General features: G+C 54.0%; 1 protein-coding gene and 3 long non-coding RNA genes across 4 annotated transcripts; all 4 read right to left on the bottom strand.

The window, feature by feature from the left end:
* Positions 1-2,397: 2,397 nt before the first annotated feature.
* Positions 2,398-13,132, bottom strand: LOC146253916 (uncharacterized; the record flags this gene model as incomplete). Its single annotated transcript, XM_084677657.1, has 4 exons — positions 2,398-2,551; positions 3,316-4,148; positions 5,063-5,132; positions 10,701-13,132. Coding segments are annotated over 4 exons (3,489 nt in total), but the record flags the coding sequence as incomplete, so codon positions are not given.
* Positions 6,848-7,632, bottom strand: LOC146253918 (uncharacterized). Its single transcript, XR_014731881.1, has 3 exons — positions 7,481-7,632; positions 7,258-7,376; positions 6,848-7,180 (listed from the first exon to the last, which is right to left on the bottom strand). It is a non-coding gene; the product is annotated as an uncharacterized LOC146253918 (long non-coding RNA).
* Positions 7,738-8,400, bottom strand: LOC146253917 (uncharacterized). The gene is made up of 3 exons (XR_014731882.1): positions 8,117-8,400; positions 7,913-8,032; positions 7,738-7,835 (listed from the first exon to the last, which is right to left on the bottom strand). It is a non-coding gene; the product is annotated as an uncharacterized LOC146253917 (long non-coding RNA).
* Positions 13,133-14,503: 1,371 nt separating the features above from the next.
* LOC146253915 (uncharacterized) lies at positions 14,504-15,569 on the bottom strand. Its single transcript, XR_014731879.1, has 5 exons — positions 15,283-15,569; positions 15,079-15,198; positions 14,883-15,001; positions 14,647-14,797; positions 14,504-14,542 (listed from the first exon to the last, which is right to left on the bottom strand). It is a non-coding gene; the product is annotated as an uncharacterized LOC146253915 (long non-coding RNA).
* Between the last annotated feature and the right edge of the window lie 1,671 nt (positions 15,570-17,240).

The raw sequence follows: 17,240 nt of genomic DNA, 5'->3' as shown, positions 1-17,240 counted from the left end.
GGATCACTGTCATGAAGTGACTTTCTCAGTGGTTGTTCCGAGTAGAGGGGTTGGTTCACTTTGATGCTCGCAATTGCCAATGTGTTTCAGTCAATTAAAAAAATAATAGAAATATTACTTTTCCAATTATTTTGATTACATCCAATTATTTCGTTATGTCTGTTTTTGAACTTACAGTTTGCTTCAGAAATATTTGGGATATTATTTTACAAGATATTGTGTTACTGTGATTGTGATGAATGATATTGTAGAAGTGTAGACTGTAAAGATTGTTTTCATGCTGTCAAAAGTTCCAAGTTCAAATCGATTAGCACATTTTCACCTCATCCCCAATGTCAGGATCATCTCAAACTATTACTCAAAACACTATGTTGTTCGGTTAAGCAAGTACAATGGATAACGGGCTTTATACATTTCTATTTTAATTAAACAAGTGTCAGTTGTTAAAGGGGTCATCTGTCCCCGAAACAGAACTGCGTGAGGGTGTCATCTAAATACGCGAATACAAGAAACGGTGACAAATTTCAGCCCTCGACAAGCCAGGCAGGGGTGAGTTTGACAAAACATTGAGTGGAGCGCTCTGGAGTTATATTTTCATTTGTGCGTCTATCGAAACTTAAGTGGTTTCCTGTGTTTCGGTATTATTGAAGTGTATTGAGTGGTATTGTCTGAGTGTATGTTATTGTACATTTTCAATGGTGCAAATGTAGCCTAGCACTGTTCCATACTAGGTTTAGAGAAATATTACCTCGTGTGTATCCGACATACGGTATTATTTCCTATATTCTTCTTTTATGAGTCATACCCCAGAATTCATGCTCCACACATCCTACACAGTATAGTTTACAATTTTTCAGTCAGCAGTTATAGAGGAGTTACCGATTAAGGTTTCAAACATCATGCATATTGAGTGTTCAATGATCGTATAGATTACTACTTTGTCAATATTATCGTACAGGTCTGGTATGGGAAGTACTGATGACATCACATACCTTTTTAGCTGTGAAAGCTATAAACATATCTCTTTTCAGTTCATTCGTCTGCAATCACAGCTTACACAGCAAAAATATTTGGCCAAGACACAGAACTATTAATCCATAATAATTGATTTGAATAATGTCAAGTCATTTTAGAGTACCATCCAGACTATTGGAGAACATTGATAAGATGGATCTGTAGCTGGTTTGTCAGCTTTCCTATTTTTTATTGAGTCATTCTCCCGAGAGACACCTGGGACCCCGGACACCTCTTCTGGGGACTCCAAGTCAGGGGAGGGTGATGGCTTCTGGTCCCCACCTGCACCCTCAGTAGGTTCTGGTGTCTCCTCTCTAGCATTAAAATGGTCAGGAGTTGTCGTTTCAGAGGCAGTCTAGTGCCTGCCTGTAAAACCACATGTACAATAAAATATGCGGAATTTAAAAAAATATATTGTTGGCCTCTAGTTGAGAGACAGGAAATGTAGGGGGAGAGACATGCAGAAACGACCTGAGCTGGATTCGAACCAAGGCCGCTGCATCAAGGTCCCAGCTCATGAGCTATGGTGGAACCCATAATAAAATGTCCATTCTTAAAACGTTAATATTTACAACAAAGACTAAACGGTTTTAGTAGCTTGATCCGAAGAATCTATATGGTTTGAGGAAAAGGCAAGGCTACATTTTGAAGTCTGCACTGCAATCGTGACAAATGTGAAGTTCGATTATTCTCTAAACCAGATGAAGGCGCTGACAGAACTGCGATATCCAGTGGTTTCAGCATGGCTGCTTTACACTGTAGCCTGGCTGCTGAAGGCCCTGTCAGCCTGGGCTACACAGTAGCACTCTGAAACCCAACAATCCTCTAGAAAGTCACTTCAGAGCTCTGCTTCCCTTGTGAGGGACAGACAAACGCAAGCACTTTTGGTCTACAGTGAAAGTCTTACCAACTGACTTGTGAATGTACTGTACATAAAAGTACACAAACCCAGTTGGCAGAACTGCATGTCAAATAACCCAACTCAGTAAAGTTTCAAACATTTAAATCAAACAAGATAATGATCAAACCATGCCATACAGAAATTCATGTTCACAGCAACACATTCCAACCCAGTCAGTTTAAAGTTAAGAATTCTTTATTATAAAAGTGCAGAAGTGACATTACACAACTACTCAAAAGAATTGTTAAAGAGTCACTTGCTAAGAGTCCTCAGCAGGTGGAGGAGGGAGAGCATCCCTACTGCCAGAACCAAACCCAGGAATCCTCCTCTGGTCCTCAACACCAGCAGTGGAAGACTCGGGGGTCCCTCCTGGAGCCTGTGTAACATTCGACTGAAGGGAAGCATCGTCCCGGAACATGATGTCGTACACTGAAGGGACCATCTGCTTAACCCTCTTTGCCTTGCGTTTGTCGTGGGCGGAGTTAAGACAGGGAGGCCTCTGGGGATGAGTGGGTCCAGCTGTTGTGGCAGGTGTCAGGGACCAGGGGTACTGAGGGGACCTTGGAAAAGAGTGGTAAGGAAGCCCTGGTGTGGCTCTTGTAGTTGCTGGGAGCGGTCTGGGTAATAGAGGGAAACCTGGTAACCAGGGGTATGGAGGAAGCTCTGCCGAGTCAGAATTGGAAGGGCTTGCAGTGGTTGGGAATGGTCTGGGGAACCCTGGCAACCCTGGATACAGGGGGGAACTTGGCAGCCCTGGGAACTGAGGGGACCCGGGGGAACCTGGCAGCCCTGGATATTGGGGGGACCCTGGCAGCCCTGGATATTGGGGGGACCCTGGCAGCCCTGGATATTGGGGGGACCCTGGCTGCCCTGGGAACTGAGGGGACCCGGGGGACCCTGGCTGCCCTGGAAACTGAGGGGACCCGGGGGACCCTGGCTGCCCTGGAAACTGAGGGGACCCGGGGGACCCTGGCTGCCCTGGAAACTGAGGGGACCCGGGGGACCCTGGCTGCCCTGGAAACTGAGGGGACCCGGGGGACCCTGGCTGCCCTGGAAACTGAGGGGACCCGGGGGACCCTGGCTGCCCTGGAAACTGAGGGGACCCGGGGGACCCTGGCTGCCCTGGAAACTGAGGGGACCCGGGGGACCCTGGCTGCCCTGGAAACTGAGGGGACCCGGGGGACCCTGGCTGCCCTGGAAACTGAGGGGACCCGGGGGACCCTGGCTGCCCTGGAAACTGAGGGGACCCGGGGGACCCTGGCTGCCCTGGAAACTGAGGGGACCCGGGGGACCCTGGCTGCCCTGGAAACTGAGGGGACCCGGGGGACCCTGGCTGCCCTGGAAACTGAGGGGACCCGGGGGACCCTGGCTGCCCTGGAAACTGAGGGGACCCGGGGGACCCTGGCTGCCCTGGAAACTGAGGGGACCCGGGGGACCCTGGCTGCCCTGGAAACTGAGGGGACCCGGGGGACCCTGGCTGCCCTGGAAACTGAGGGGACCCGGGGGACCCTGGCTGCCCTGGAAACTGAGGGGACCCGGGGGACCCTGGCTGCCCTGGAAACTGAGGGGACCCGGGGGACCCTGGCTGCCCTGGAAACTGAGGGGACCCGGGGGACCCTGGCTGCCCTGGAAACTGAGGGGACCCGGGGGACCCTGGCTGCCCTGGAAACTGAGGGGACCCGGGGGACCCTGGCTGCCCTGGAAACTGAGGGGACCCGGGGGACCCTGGCTGCCCTGGAAACTGAGGGGACCCGGGGGACCCTGGCTGCCCTGGAAACTGAGGGGACCCGGGGGACCCTGGCTGCCCTGGAAACTGAGGGGACCCGGGGGACCCTGGCTGCCCTGGAAACTGAGGGGACCCGGGGGAACCTGGCTGCCCTGGAAACTGAGGGGACCCGGGGGAACCTGGCTGCCCTGGAAACTGAGGGGACCCGGGGGAACCTGGCTGCCCTGGAAACTGAGGGGACCCGGGGGAACCTGGCTGCCCTGGAAACTGAGGGGACCCGGGGGAACCTGGCTGCCCTGGAAACTGAGGGGACCCGGGGGAACCTGGCAGCCCTGGAAACTGAGGGGAGCCGGGGGAACCTGGCAGCCCTGGAAACTGAGGGGAGCCGGGGGAACCTGGCAGCCCTGGAAACTGAGGGGACCCGGGGGAACCTGGCAGCCCTGGAAACTGAGGGGAGCCGGGGGAACCTGGCAGCCCTGGATATTGGGGGGACCCTGGCAGCCCTGGATATTGGGGGGACCCTGGCAGCCCTGGATATTTGGGGGACCCTGGCAGCCCTGGATATTGGGGGGACCCTGGCAGCCCTGGATATTGGGGGGACCCTGGCAGCCCTGGATATTGGGGGGACCCTGGCAGCCCTGGATATTGGGGGGACCCTGGGAACTGAGGGGACCCGGGGGACCCTGGGAACTGAGGGGACCCGGGGGACCCTGGGAACTGGGGGGACCCAGGGGAGCCTGGCAGCCCTGGGAACTGAGGGGACCCGGGGGAACCTGGCAGCCCTGGATATTGAGGAGACTCAGGGGAACCCGGCAGCCCTGGGAACTGAGGGGACCCGGGGGAACCTGGCAGCCCTGGGAACTGAGGGGACCCGGGGGAACCTGGCAGCCCTGGGAACTGAGGGGACCCGGGGGAACCTGGCAGCCCTGGATATTGAGGGGACCCTGGGAACTGGGGGGACCCAGGGGAGCCTGGCTGCCCTGGATATTGAGGGGATTCTGGGAACAGAGGGGATCCAGGGAAACCTGGCAGCTCTGGGAACTGAGAAGAGCCAGGGGAACCTGGCTGCCCTGGGAATTGAGGGGAGCCAGGGGAACCTGGCAGCCCTGGGAACTGAGGGGAGCCAGGGGAACCTGGCTGCCCTGGGAACTGAGGGGAGCCGGGGGAACCTGGCAGCCCTGGAAACTGAGGGGAGCCAGGGGAACCTGGCTGCTCTGGTAACTGAGGGAACCCTGGCAGCCCTGGATACTGAGGGGACTCAGGGGAACCTAGCAGCCCTGGATACTGAGGGGACCCTGGGAACTGAGGGGACCCGGGGGAACCTGGCAGCTCTGGGAACTGGGGGGACCCAGGGGAACCTGGCAGCCCTGGTAACTGAGGGGTCCCTGGCAGCCCTAGATACTGAGGAGACTCAGGGGAACCCGGTAGCCCTGGATATTGGAGGGATTCTGGGAACAGAGGGGAACCGGGGAAACCTGGCAGCCCTGGAAACTGAGGGGAGCCGGGGGAACCTGGCTGCTCTAGTAACTGAGGGAACCCTGGCAGCCCTGGATACTGAGGGAACCCTGGCAGCCCTGGATACTGAGGGAACCCTGGGAACTGAGGGGACCCGGGGGAACCTGGCAGCTCTGGGAACTGGGGGGAGCCAGGGGAACCTGGCTGCTCTGGGAACTGAGGGAACCCTGGCAGCCCTGGATACTGAGGGGACTCAGGGGAACCTAGCAGCCCTGGATATTGGGGGGGCCCGGGGGAACCTGGCAGCTCTGGGAACTGGGGGGACCCAGGGGAACCTGGCAGCCCTAGATACTGAGGAGACTCAGGGGAACCCGGCAGCCCTGGATATTGGGGGGATTCTGGGAACAGAGGGGATCCAGGGAAACCTGGCAGCCCTGGAGACTGAGGGAACCCTGGCAGCCCTGGAGACTGAGGGAACCCTGGCAGCCCTGGAGACTGAGGGAACCCTGGCAGCCCTGGAGACTGAGGGAACCCTGGCAGCCCTGGAGACTGAGGGAACCCTGGCAGCCCTGGAGACTGAGGGAACCCTGGCAGCCCTGGAGACTGAGGGAACCCTGGCAGCCCTGGAGACTGAGGGAACCCTGGCAGCCCTGGAGACTGAGGGAACCCTGGCAGCCCTGGAGACTGAGGGAACCCTGGCAGCCCTGGGAACTGGGGGGACCCGGGGGAACCTGGCAGCCCTGGGAACTGGGGGGACCCGGGGGAACCTGGCAGCCCTGGGAACTGGGGGACCCGGGGGAACCTGGCAGCCCTGGGAACTGGGGGGACCCGGGGGAACCTGGCAGCCCTGGGAACTGGGGGGACCCGGGGGAACCTGGCAGCCCTGGGAACTGGGGGGACCCGGGGGAACCTGGCAGCCCTGGGAACTGGGGGGACCCGGGGGAACCTGGCAGCCCTGGGAACTGGGGGGACCCGGGGGAACCTGGCAGCCCTGGGAACTGGGGGGACCCGGGGGAACCTGGCAGCTCTGGGAACTGGGGGGACCCGGGGGAACCTGGCAGCTCTGGGAACTGGGGGGACCCGGGGGAACCTGGCAGCTCTGGGAACTGGGGGGACCCGGGGGAACCTGGCAGCTCTGGGAACTGGGGGGACCCGGGGGAACCTGGCAGCTCTGGGAACTGGGGGGTCCCGGGGGAACCTGGCAGCTCTGGGAACTGGGGGGTCCCGGGGGAACCTGGCAGCTCTGGGAACTGGGGGGTCCCGGGGGAACCTGGCAGCTCTGGGAACTGGGGGGACCCGGGGGAACCTGGCAGCTCTGGGAACTGGGGGGACCCGGGGGAACCTGGCAGCTCTGGGAACTGGGGGGACCCGGGGGAACCTGGCTGCCCTGGGAACTGAGGGGACCCGGGGGAACCTGGCTGCCCTGGGAACTGAGGGGACCCGGGGGAACCTGGCTGCCCTGGGAACTGAGGGGACCCTGGTAACTGAGGGGACCCGGGGGAACCTGGCAGCCCTGGATATTGGGGGGACCCTGGTAACTGAGGGGACCCGGGGGAACCTGGCAGCCCTGGATATTGGGGGGACCCTGGTAACTGAGGGAACCCGGGGGAACCTGGCTGCCCTGGTAACTGAGGGAACCCGGGGGAACCTGGCTGCCCTGGTAACTGAGGGAACCCGGGGGAACCTGGCTGCCCTGGTAACTGAGGGAACCCGGGGGAACCTGGCTGCCCTGGTAACTGAGGGAACCCGGGGGAACCTGGCTGCCCTGGTAACTGAGGGAACCCGGGGGAACCTGGCTGCCCTGGTAACTGAGGGAACCCGGGGGAACCTGGCTGCCCTGGAAACTGGGGGGACCCAGGGGAACCTGGCAGCTCTGGGAACTGTGGGTACCCGGGGGAGCCTGGCTGCCCTGGCAATTGAGGGGACCCGGGGGAACCAGTGTAACCCGGGTGTCCGGGAAATTGAGGGTAAGGAATATTGTCTGGTGTCAGGGGATAGGTTGTTGGCGGATCAACAGGTGAAGATGGACAGGATACTGCAAACTGTTGGCCATTCATCAGCAGGACAAGAACATACACCCGATTCTGTAAACACAAAAGCATTAGTTGAAGACCCAAATATACACCATACACATATTTGTGATCAGAAGTTGGCACTAAACCTCCATCTTGACGCAGGGTTCTTTGTAAGGAGCCCTGATCATCAGTCTGCTAGAATGTGATGCCACAGTAAATCCACAAAGTTGTCTGGATGACAGCAGGGGCTCCCATACGTTAGAGACTAAACGAGAGTTGACTATTAGTCATTTGGCAAACGGTTGTTGAAATACAGTACATGAACTTAGATTGGCATGTTTCAAAACGAGAGAAACTGCTGAAATTTACCTTGTACAGAGAGTGCATCTGCTGCAATTTTACCCATATTCAACACCATGCCTTTTCTGAGGCAGGAGACTGAAGGGCGAGGAGGGGCAAGAGGACAAGACATTTTCATGGACTCCCCCCACAGCTTTAAATGCAGTACATGATCTCCACCCTGTTGGAAGAGTAGACCACTTGGCTCAAATGCAACCAAATAAAGAGGGGTGTTTTTAGCCTGCCATTGCGTCATTATGACTTACCTGTTGGGTAACATTGCAGCCTTGGTATGGAGCTACAAAAAACACATCTCTGCGTGACCTTCTCACAGAGAATCCACACTGAGAAGGCATCCGAGTCACGGGAATGAGAGTGCCGTCACCTGCAGAAAGCAAATCCTCAGATCAAGCTACTCGCCGTTGTCACTGGAAATCCACAGAAATGCATCATTGATCTCACCATTGTCAACCAGAAAATGAGGAGTCTTTCCTCCCCTCACCCGCAAGGTCATAGCATCATCAGCGCACTGCACTGAAGGTCCCATGCGTTTTAGTTTGGCATTCATCGACAGGTGCCGAGCTAAGACAAAAGGGAGGAAGTTACTATACTGGAGGAGCCGCTAAACACGCGTTGGCTAACTTGAGGGATGTTGTGTATACTCACAAGCCATGCCTGTGGTTTGGTTAGACTCCCGACCGTCTGAATCAAAGGCAAGAGAGCCGTTTCTAGTTACGACGCCAGTCGGAGATCCGGGCTCATTTGCGTAACTCGTTAAGTCTCTTCTAAATTTGGTTTCGAATTCCGTCGGATCGGTCTCTTCATTTGTTAACCTAAATGTGCTCCCATCTCTAATACTTCCATAGGAAAATGCTACAAAACAGGCCAAAGTCCTCAGTACCAAGGCGCAAAACAGAGAATTACACCACACCATGTTGAACAACCTCTAAACGCCGCCCTACCCAACATAACGCAAACACACATCCTACACAGCTTTAAGGTGCTCGCTCAAATTGGACGACCAATAAAATTTGAGGTGGGCAAGACTTCATTCAAACGCACCTGACGTGCAATTGGATCACTGTCATGAAGTGACTTTCTCAGTGGTTGTTCCGAGTAGAGGGGTTGGTTCACTTTGATGCTCGCAATTGCCAATGTGTTTCAGTCAATTAAAAAAATAATAGAAATATTACTTTTCCAATTATTTTGATTACATCCAATTATTTCGTTATGTCTGTTTTTGAACTTACAGTTTGCTTCAGAAATATTTGGGATATTATTTTACAAGATATTGTGTTACTGTGATTGTGATGAATGATATTGTAGAAGTGTAGACTGTAGAGATTGTTTTCATGCTGTCAAAAGTTCCAAGTTCAAATCGATTAGCACATTTTCACCTCATCCCCAATGTCAGGATCATCTCAAACTATTACTCAAAACACTATGTTGTTCGGTTAAGCAAGTACAATGGATAACGGGCTTTATACATTTCTATTTTAATTAAACAAGTGTCAGTTGTTAAAGGGGTCATCTGTCCCCGAAACAGAACTGCGTGAGGGTGTCATCTAAATACGCGAATACAAGAAACGGTGACAAATTTCAGCCCTCGACAAGCCAGGCAGGGGTGAGTTTGACAAAACATTGAGTGGAGCGCTCTGGAGTTATATTTTCATTTGTGCGTCTATCGAAACTTAAGTGGTTTCCTGTGTTTCGGTATTATTGAAGTGTATTGAGTGGTATTGTCTGAGTGTATGTTATTGTACATTTTCAATGGTGCAAATGTAGCCTAGCACTGTTCCATACTAGGTTTAGAGAAATATTACCTCGTGTGTATCCGACATACGGTATTATTTCCTATATTCTTCTTTTATGAGTCATACCCCAGAATTCATGCTCCACACATCCTACACAGTATAGTTTACAATTTTTCAGTCAGCAGTTATAGAGGAGTTACCGATTAAGGTTTCAAACATCATGCATATTGAGTGTTCAATGATCGTATAGATTACTACTTTGTCAATATTATCGTACAGGTCTGGTATGGGAAGTACTGATGACATCACATACCTTTTTAGCTGTGAAAGCTATAAACATATCTCTTTTCAGTTCATTCGTCTGCAATCACAGCTTACACAGCAAAAATATTTGGCCAAGACACAGAACTATTAATCCATAATAATTGATTTGAATAATGTCAAGTCATTTTAGAGTACCATCCAGACTATTGGAGAACATTGATAAGATGGATCTGTAGCTGGTTTGTCAGCTTTCCTATTTTTTATTGAGTCATTCTCCCGAGAGACACCTGGGACCCCGGACACCTCTTCTGGGGACTCCAAGTCAGGGGAGGGTGATGGCTTCTGGTCCCCACCTGCACCCTCAGTAGGTTCTGGTGTCTCCTCTCTAGCATTAAAATGGTCAGGAGTTGTCGTTTCAGAGGCAGTCTAGTGCCTGCCTGTAAAACCACATGTACAATAAAATATGCGGAATTTAAAAAAATATATTGTTGGCCTCTAGTTGAGAGACAGGAAATGTAGGGGGAGAGACATGCAGAAACGACCTGAGCTGGATTCGAACCAAGGCCGCTGCATCAAGGTCCCAGCTCATGAGCTATGGTGGAACCCATAATAAAATGTCCATTCTTAAAACGTTAATATTTACAACAAAGACTAAACGGTTTTAGTAGCTTGATCCGAAGAATCTATATGGTTTGAGGAAAAGGCAAGGCTACATTTTGAAGTCTGCACTGCAATCGTGACAAATGTGAAGTTCGATTATTCTCTAAACCAGATGAAGGCGCTGACAGAACTGCGATATCCAGTGGTTTCAGCATGGCTGCTTTACACTGTAGCCTGGCTGCTGAAGGCCCTGTCAGCCTGGGCTACACAGTAGCACTCTGAAACCCAACAATCCTCTAGAAAGTCACTTCAGAGCTCTGCTTCCCTTGTGAGGGACAGACAAACGCAAGCACTATTGGTCTACAGTGAAAGTCTTACCAACTGACTTGTGAATGTACTGTATATAAAAGTACACAAACCCAGTTGGCAGAACTGCATGTCAAATAACCCAACTCAGTAAAGTTTCAAACATTTAAATCAAACAAGATAATGATCAAACCATGCCATACAGAAATTCATGTTCACAGCAACACATTCCAACCCAGTCAGTTTAAAGTTAAGAATTCTTTATTATAAAAGTGCAGAAGTGACATTACACAACTACTCAAAAGAATTGTTAAAGAGTCACTTGCTAAGAGTCCTCAGCAGGTGGAGGAGGGAGAGCATCCCTACTGCCAGAACCAAACCCAGGAATCCTCCTCTGGTCCTCAACACCAGCAGTGGAAGACTCGGGGGTCCCTCCTGGAGCCTGTGTAACATTCGACTGAAGGGAAGCATCGTCCCGGAACATGATGTCGTACACTGAAGGGACCATCTGCTTAACCCTCTTTGCCTTGCGTTTGTCGTGGGCGGAGTTAAGACAGGGAGGCCTCTGGGGATGAGTGGGTCCAGCTGTTGTGGCAGGTGTCAGGGACCAGGGGTACTGAGGGGACCTTGGAAAAGAGTGGTAAGGAAGCCCTGGTGTGGCTCTTGTAGTTGCTGGGAGCGGTCTGGGTAATAGAGGGAAACCTGGTAACCAGGGGTATGGAGGAAGCTCTGCCGAGTCAGAATTGGAAGGGCTTGCAGTGGTTGGGAATGGTCTGGGGAACCCTGGCAACCCTGGATACAGGGGGGAACTTGGCAGCCCTGGGAACTGAGGGGACCCGGGGGAACCTGGCAGCCCTGGATATTGGGGGGACCCTGGCAGCCCTGGATATAGGGGGGACCCTGGGAACTGAGGGGACCCGGGGGACCCTGGCTGCCCTGGAAACTGAGGGGACCCGGGGGAACCTGGCTGCCCTGGAAACTGAGGGGACCCGGGGGAACCTGGCAGCCCTGGAAACTGAGGGGACCCGGGGGAACCTGGCAGCCCTGGAAACTGAGGGGACCCGGGGGAACCTGGCAGCCCTGGAAACTGAGGGGACCCGGGGGAACCTGGCAGCCCTGGAAACTGAGGGGACCCGGGGGAACCTGGCAGCCCTGGAAACTGAGGGGAGCCGGGGGAACCTGGCAGCCCTGGAAACTGAGGGGACCCGGGGGAACCTGGCAGCCCTGGAAACTGAGGGGAGCCGGGGGAACCTGGCAGCCCTGGAAACTGAGGGGAGCCGGGGGAACCTGGCAGCCCTGGATATTGGGGGGACCCTGGCAGCCCTGGATATTGGGGGGACCCTGGGAACTGAGGGGACCCGGGGGACCCTGGGAACTGAGGGGACCCGGGGGACCCTGGGAACTGAGGGGACCCGGGGGACCCTGGGAACTGGGGGGACCCAGGGGAGCCTGGCAGCCCTGGGAACTGAGGGGACCCGGGGGAACCTGGCAGCCCTGGATATTGAGGAGACTCGGGGGAACCCGGCAGCCCTGGGAACTGAGGGGACCCGGGGGAACCTGGCAGCCCTGGGAACTGAGGGGACCCGGGGGAACCTGGCAGCCCTGGGAACTGAGGGGACCCGGGGGAACCTGGCAGCCCTGGATATTGAGGGGACCCTGGGAACTGGGGGGACCCAGGGGAGCCTGGCTGCCCTGGATATTGAGGGGATTCTGGGAACAGAGGGGATCCAGGGAAACCTGGCAGCTCTGGGAACTGAGAAGAGCCAGGGGAACCTGGCTGCCCTGGGAATTGAGGGGAGCCAGGGGAACCTGGCAGCCCTGGGAACTGAGGGGAGCCAGGGGAACCTGGCTGCCCTGGGAACTGAGGGGAGCCGGGGGAACCTGGCAGCTCTGGGAACTGAGAAGAGCCAGGGGAACCTGGCTGCCCTGGGAATTGAGGGGAGCCAGGGGAACCTGGCAGCCCTGGGAACTGAGGGGAGCCAGGGGAACCTGGCTGCCCTGGGAACTGAGGGGAGCCGGGGGAACCTGGCAGCCCTGGAAACTGAGGGGAGCCAGGGGAACCTGGCTGCTCTGGTAACTGAGGGAACCCTGGCAGCCCTGGATACTGAGGGGACTCAGGGGAACCTAGCAGCCCTGGATACTGAGGGGACCCTGGGAACTGAGGGGACCCGGGGGAACCTGGCAGCTCTGGGAACTGGGGGGACCCAGGGGAACCTGGCAGCCCTGGTAACTGAGGGGTCCCTGGCAGCCCTAGATACTGAGGAGACTCAGGGGAACCCGGTAGCCCTGGATATTGGGGGGATTCTGGGAACAGAGGGGAACCGGGGAAACCTGGCAGCCCTGGAAACTGAGGGGAGCCGGGGGAACCTGGCTGCTCTAGTAACTGAGGGAACCCTGGCAGCCCTGGATACTGAGGGAACCCTGGCAGCCCTGGATACTGAGGGAACCCTGGCAGCACTGGATACTGAGGGAACCCTGGGAACTGAGGGGACCCAGGGGAACCTGGCAGCTCTGGGAACTGGGGGGAGCCAGGGGAACCTGGCTGCTCTGGGAACTGAGGGAACCCTGGCAGCCCTGGATACTGAGGGGACTCAGGGGAACCTAGCAGCCCTGGATATTGGGGGGGCCCGGGGGAACCTGGCAGCTCTGGGAACTGGGGGGACCCAGGGGAACCTGGCAGCCCTAGATACTGAGGAGACTCAGGGGAACCCGGCAGCCCTAGATACTGAGGAGACTCAGGGGAACCCGGCAGCCCTGGATATTCGGGGGATTCTGGGAACAGAGGGGATCCAGGGAAACCTGGCAGCCCTGGAAACTGAGTGAACCCTGGCAACCCTGGAGACTGAGGGAACCCTGGCAGCCCTGGAGACTGAGGGAACCCTGGCAGCCCTGGAGACTGAGGGAACCCTGGCAGCCCTGGAGACTGAGGGAACCCTGGCAGCCCTGGAGACTGAGGGAACCCTGGCAGCCCTGGGAACTGGGGGGACCCGGGGGAACCTGGCAGCTCTGGGAACTGGGGGGACCCGGGGGAACCTGGCAGCTCTGGGAACTGGGGGGACCCGGGGGAACCTGGCAGCTCTGGGAACTGGGGGGACCCGGGGGAACCTGGCAGCTCTGGGAACTGGGGGGACCCGGGGGAACCTGGCAGCTCTGGGAACTGGGGGGTCCCGGGGGAACCTGGCAGCTCTGGGAACTGGGGGGTCCCGGGGGAACCTGGCAGCTCTGGGAACTGGGGGGTCCCGGGGAACCTGGCAGCTCTGGGAACTGGGGGGACCCGGGGGAACCTGGCAGCTCTGGGAACTGGGGGGACCCGGGGGAACCTGGCTGCCCTGGGAACCGAGGGGACCCGGGGGAACCTGGCTGCCCTGGGAACTGAGGGGACCCGGGGGAACCTGGCTGCCCTGGGAACTGGGGGGACCCGGGGGAACCTGGCTGCCCTGGGAACTGAGGGGACCCGGGGGAACCTGGCTGCCCTGGGAACTGAGGGGACCCGGGGGAACCTGGCTGCCCTGGGAACTGAGGGGACCCTGGTAACTGAGGGGACCCGGGGGAACCTGGCAGCCCTGGATATTGGGGGGACCCTGGTAACTGAGGGAACCCGGGGGAACCTGGCTGCCCTGGTAACTGAGGGAACCCGGGGGAACCTGGCTGCCCTGGTAACTGAGGGAACCCGGGGGAACCTGGCTGCCCTGGTAACTGAGGGAACCCGGGGGAACCTGGCTGCCCTGGAAACTGGGGGGACCCAGGGGAACCAGGCAGCTCTGGGAACTGTGGGTACCCGGGGGAGCCTGGCTGCCCTGGCAATTGAGGGGACCCGGGGGAACCAGTGTAACCCGGGTGTCCGGGAAATTGAGGGTAAGGAATATTGTCTGGTGTCAGGGGATAGGTTGTTGGCGGATCAACAGGTGAAGATGGACAGGATACTGCAAACTGTTGGCCATTCATCAGCAGGACAAGAACATACACCCGATTCTGTAAACACAAAAGCATTAGTTGAAGACCCAAATATACACCATACACATATTTGTGATCAGAAGTTGGCACTAAACCTCCATCTTGACGCAGGGTTCTTTGTAAGGAGCCCTGATCATCAGTCTGCTAGAATGTGATGCCACAGTAAATCAACAAAGTTGTCTGGATGACAGCAGGGGCTCCCATACGTTAGAGACTAAACGAGAGTTGACTATTAGTCATTTGGCAAACGGTTGTTGAAATACAGTACATGAACTTAGATTGGCATGTTTCAAAACGAGAGCAACTGCTGAAATTTACCTTGTACAGAGAGTGCATCTGCTGCAATTTTACCCATATTCAACACCATGCCTTTTCTGAGGCAGGAGACTGAAGGGCGAGGAGGGGCAAGAGGACAAGACATTTTCATGGACTCCCCCCACAGCTTTAAATGCAGTACATGATCTCCACCCTGTTGGAAGAGTAGACCACTTGGCTCAAATGCAACCAAATAAAGAGGGGTGTTTTTAGCCTGCCATTGCGTCATTATGACTTACCTGTTGGGTAACATGGCAGCCTTGGTATGGAGCTACAAAAAACACATCTCTGCGTGACCTTCTCACAGAGAATCCACACTGAGAAGGCATCCGAGTCACGGGAATGAGAGTGCCGTCACCTGCAGAAAGCAAATCCTCAGATCAAGCTACTCGCCGTTGTCACTGGAAATCCACAGAAATGCATCATTGATCTCACCATTGTCAACCAGAAAATGAGGAGTCTTTCCTCCCCTCACCCGCAAGGTCATAGCATCATCAGCGCACTGCACTGAAGGTCCCATGCGTTTTAGTTTGGCATTCATCGACAGGTGCCGAGCTAAGACAAAAGGGAGGAAGTTACTATACTGGAGGAGCCGCTAAACACGCGTTGGCTAACTTGAGGGATGTTGTGTATACTCACAAGCCATGCCTGTGGTTTGGTTAGACTCCCGACCGTCTGAATCAAAGGCAAGAGAGCCGTTTCTAGTTACGACGCCAGTCGGAGATCCGGGCTCATTTGCGTAACTCGTTAAGTCTCTTCTAAATTTGGTTTCGAATTCCGTCGGATCGGTCTCTTCATTTGTTAACCTAAATGTGCTCCCATCTCTAATACTTCCATAGGAAACTGCTACAAAACAGGCCAAAGTCCTCAGTACCAAGGCGCAAAACAGAGAATTACACCACACCATGTTGAACAACCTCTAAACGCCGCCCTACCCAACATAACGCAAACACACATCCTACACAGCTTTAAGGTGCTCGCTCAAATTGGACGACCAATAAAATTTGAGGTGGGCAAGACTTCATTCAAACGCACCTGACGTGCAATTGGATCACTGTCATGAAGTGACTTTCTCAGTGGTTGTTCCGAGTAGAGGGGTTGGTTCACTTTGATGCTCGCAATTGCCAATGTGTTTCAGTCAATTAAAAAAATAATAGAAATATTACTTTTCCAATTATTTTGATTACATCCAATTATTTCGTTATGTCTGTTTTTGAACTTACAGTTTGCTTCAGAAATATTTGGGATATTATTTTACAAGATATTGTGTTACTGTGATTGTGATGAATGATATTGTAGAAGTGAAGACTGTAGAGATTGTTTTCATGCTGTCAAAAGTTCCAAGTTCAAATCGATTAGCACATTTTCACCTCATCCCCAATGTCAGGATCATCTCAAACTATTACTCAAAACACTATGTTGTTCGGTTAAGCAAGTACAATGGATAACGGGCTTTATACATTTCTATTTTAATTAAACAAGTGTCAGTTGTTAAAGGGGTCATCTGTCCCCGAAACAGAACTGCGTGAGGGTGTCATCTAAATACGCGAATACAAGAAACGGTGACAAATTTCAGCCCTCGACAAGCCAGGCAGGGGTGAGTTTGACAAAACATTGAGTGGAGCGCTCTGGAGTTATATTTTCATTTGTGCGTCTATCGAAACTTAAGTGGTTTCCTGTGTTTCGGTATTATTGAAGTGTATTGAGTGGTATTGTCTGAGTGTATGTTATTGTACATTTTCAATGGTGCAAATGTAGCCTAGCACTGTTCCATACTAGGTTTAGAGAAATATTACCTCGTGTGTATCCGACATACGGTATTATTTCCTATATTCTTCTTTTATGAGTCATACCCCAGAATTCATGCTCCACACATCCTACACAGTATAGTTTACAATTTTTCAGTCAGCAGTTATAGAGGAGTTACCGATTAAGGTTTCAAACATCATGCATATTGAGTGTTCAATGATCGTATAGATTACTACTTTGTCAATATTATCGTACAGGTCTGGTATGGGAAGTACTGATGACATCACATACCTTTTTAGCTGTGAAAGCTATAAACATATCTCTTTTCAGTTCATTCGTCTGCAATCACAGCTTACACAGCAAAAATATTTGGCCAAGACACAGAACTATTAATCCATAATAATTGATTTGAATAATGTCAAGTCATTTTAGAGTACCATCCAGACTATTGGAGAACATTGATAAGATGGATCTGTAGCTGGTTTGTCAGCTTTCCTATTTTTTATTGAGTCATTCTCCCGAGAGACACCTGGGACCCCGGACACCTCTTCTGGGGACTCCAAGTCAGGGGAGGGTGATGGCTTCTGGTCCCCACCTGCACCCTCAGTAGGTTCTGGTGTCTCCTCTCTAGCATTAAAATGGTCAGGAGTTGTCGTTTCAGAGGCAGTCTAGTGCCTGCCTGTAAAACCACATGTACAATAAAATATGCGGAATTTAAAAAAATATATTGTTGGCCTCTAGTTGAGAGACAGGAAATGTAGGGGGAGAGACATGCAGAAACGACCTGAGCTGGATTCGAACCAAGGCCGCTGCATCAAGGTCCCAGCTCATGAGCTATGGTGGAACCC

This window comes from Hypomesus nipponensis, chromosome 17, assembly GCF_054491055.1.
Source record: "Hypomesus nipponensis isolate SF chromosome 17, ASM5449105v1, whole genome shotgun sequence".
Lineage (NCBI taxonomy): Eukaryota > Metazoa > Chordata > Actinopteri > Osmeriformes > Osmeridae > Hypomesus > Hypomesus nipponensis.
Note: the sequence above shows the minus strand (reverse complement) of the source record. Positions and strands in the feature narration are given on the sequence as shown.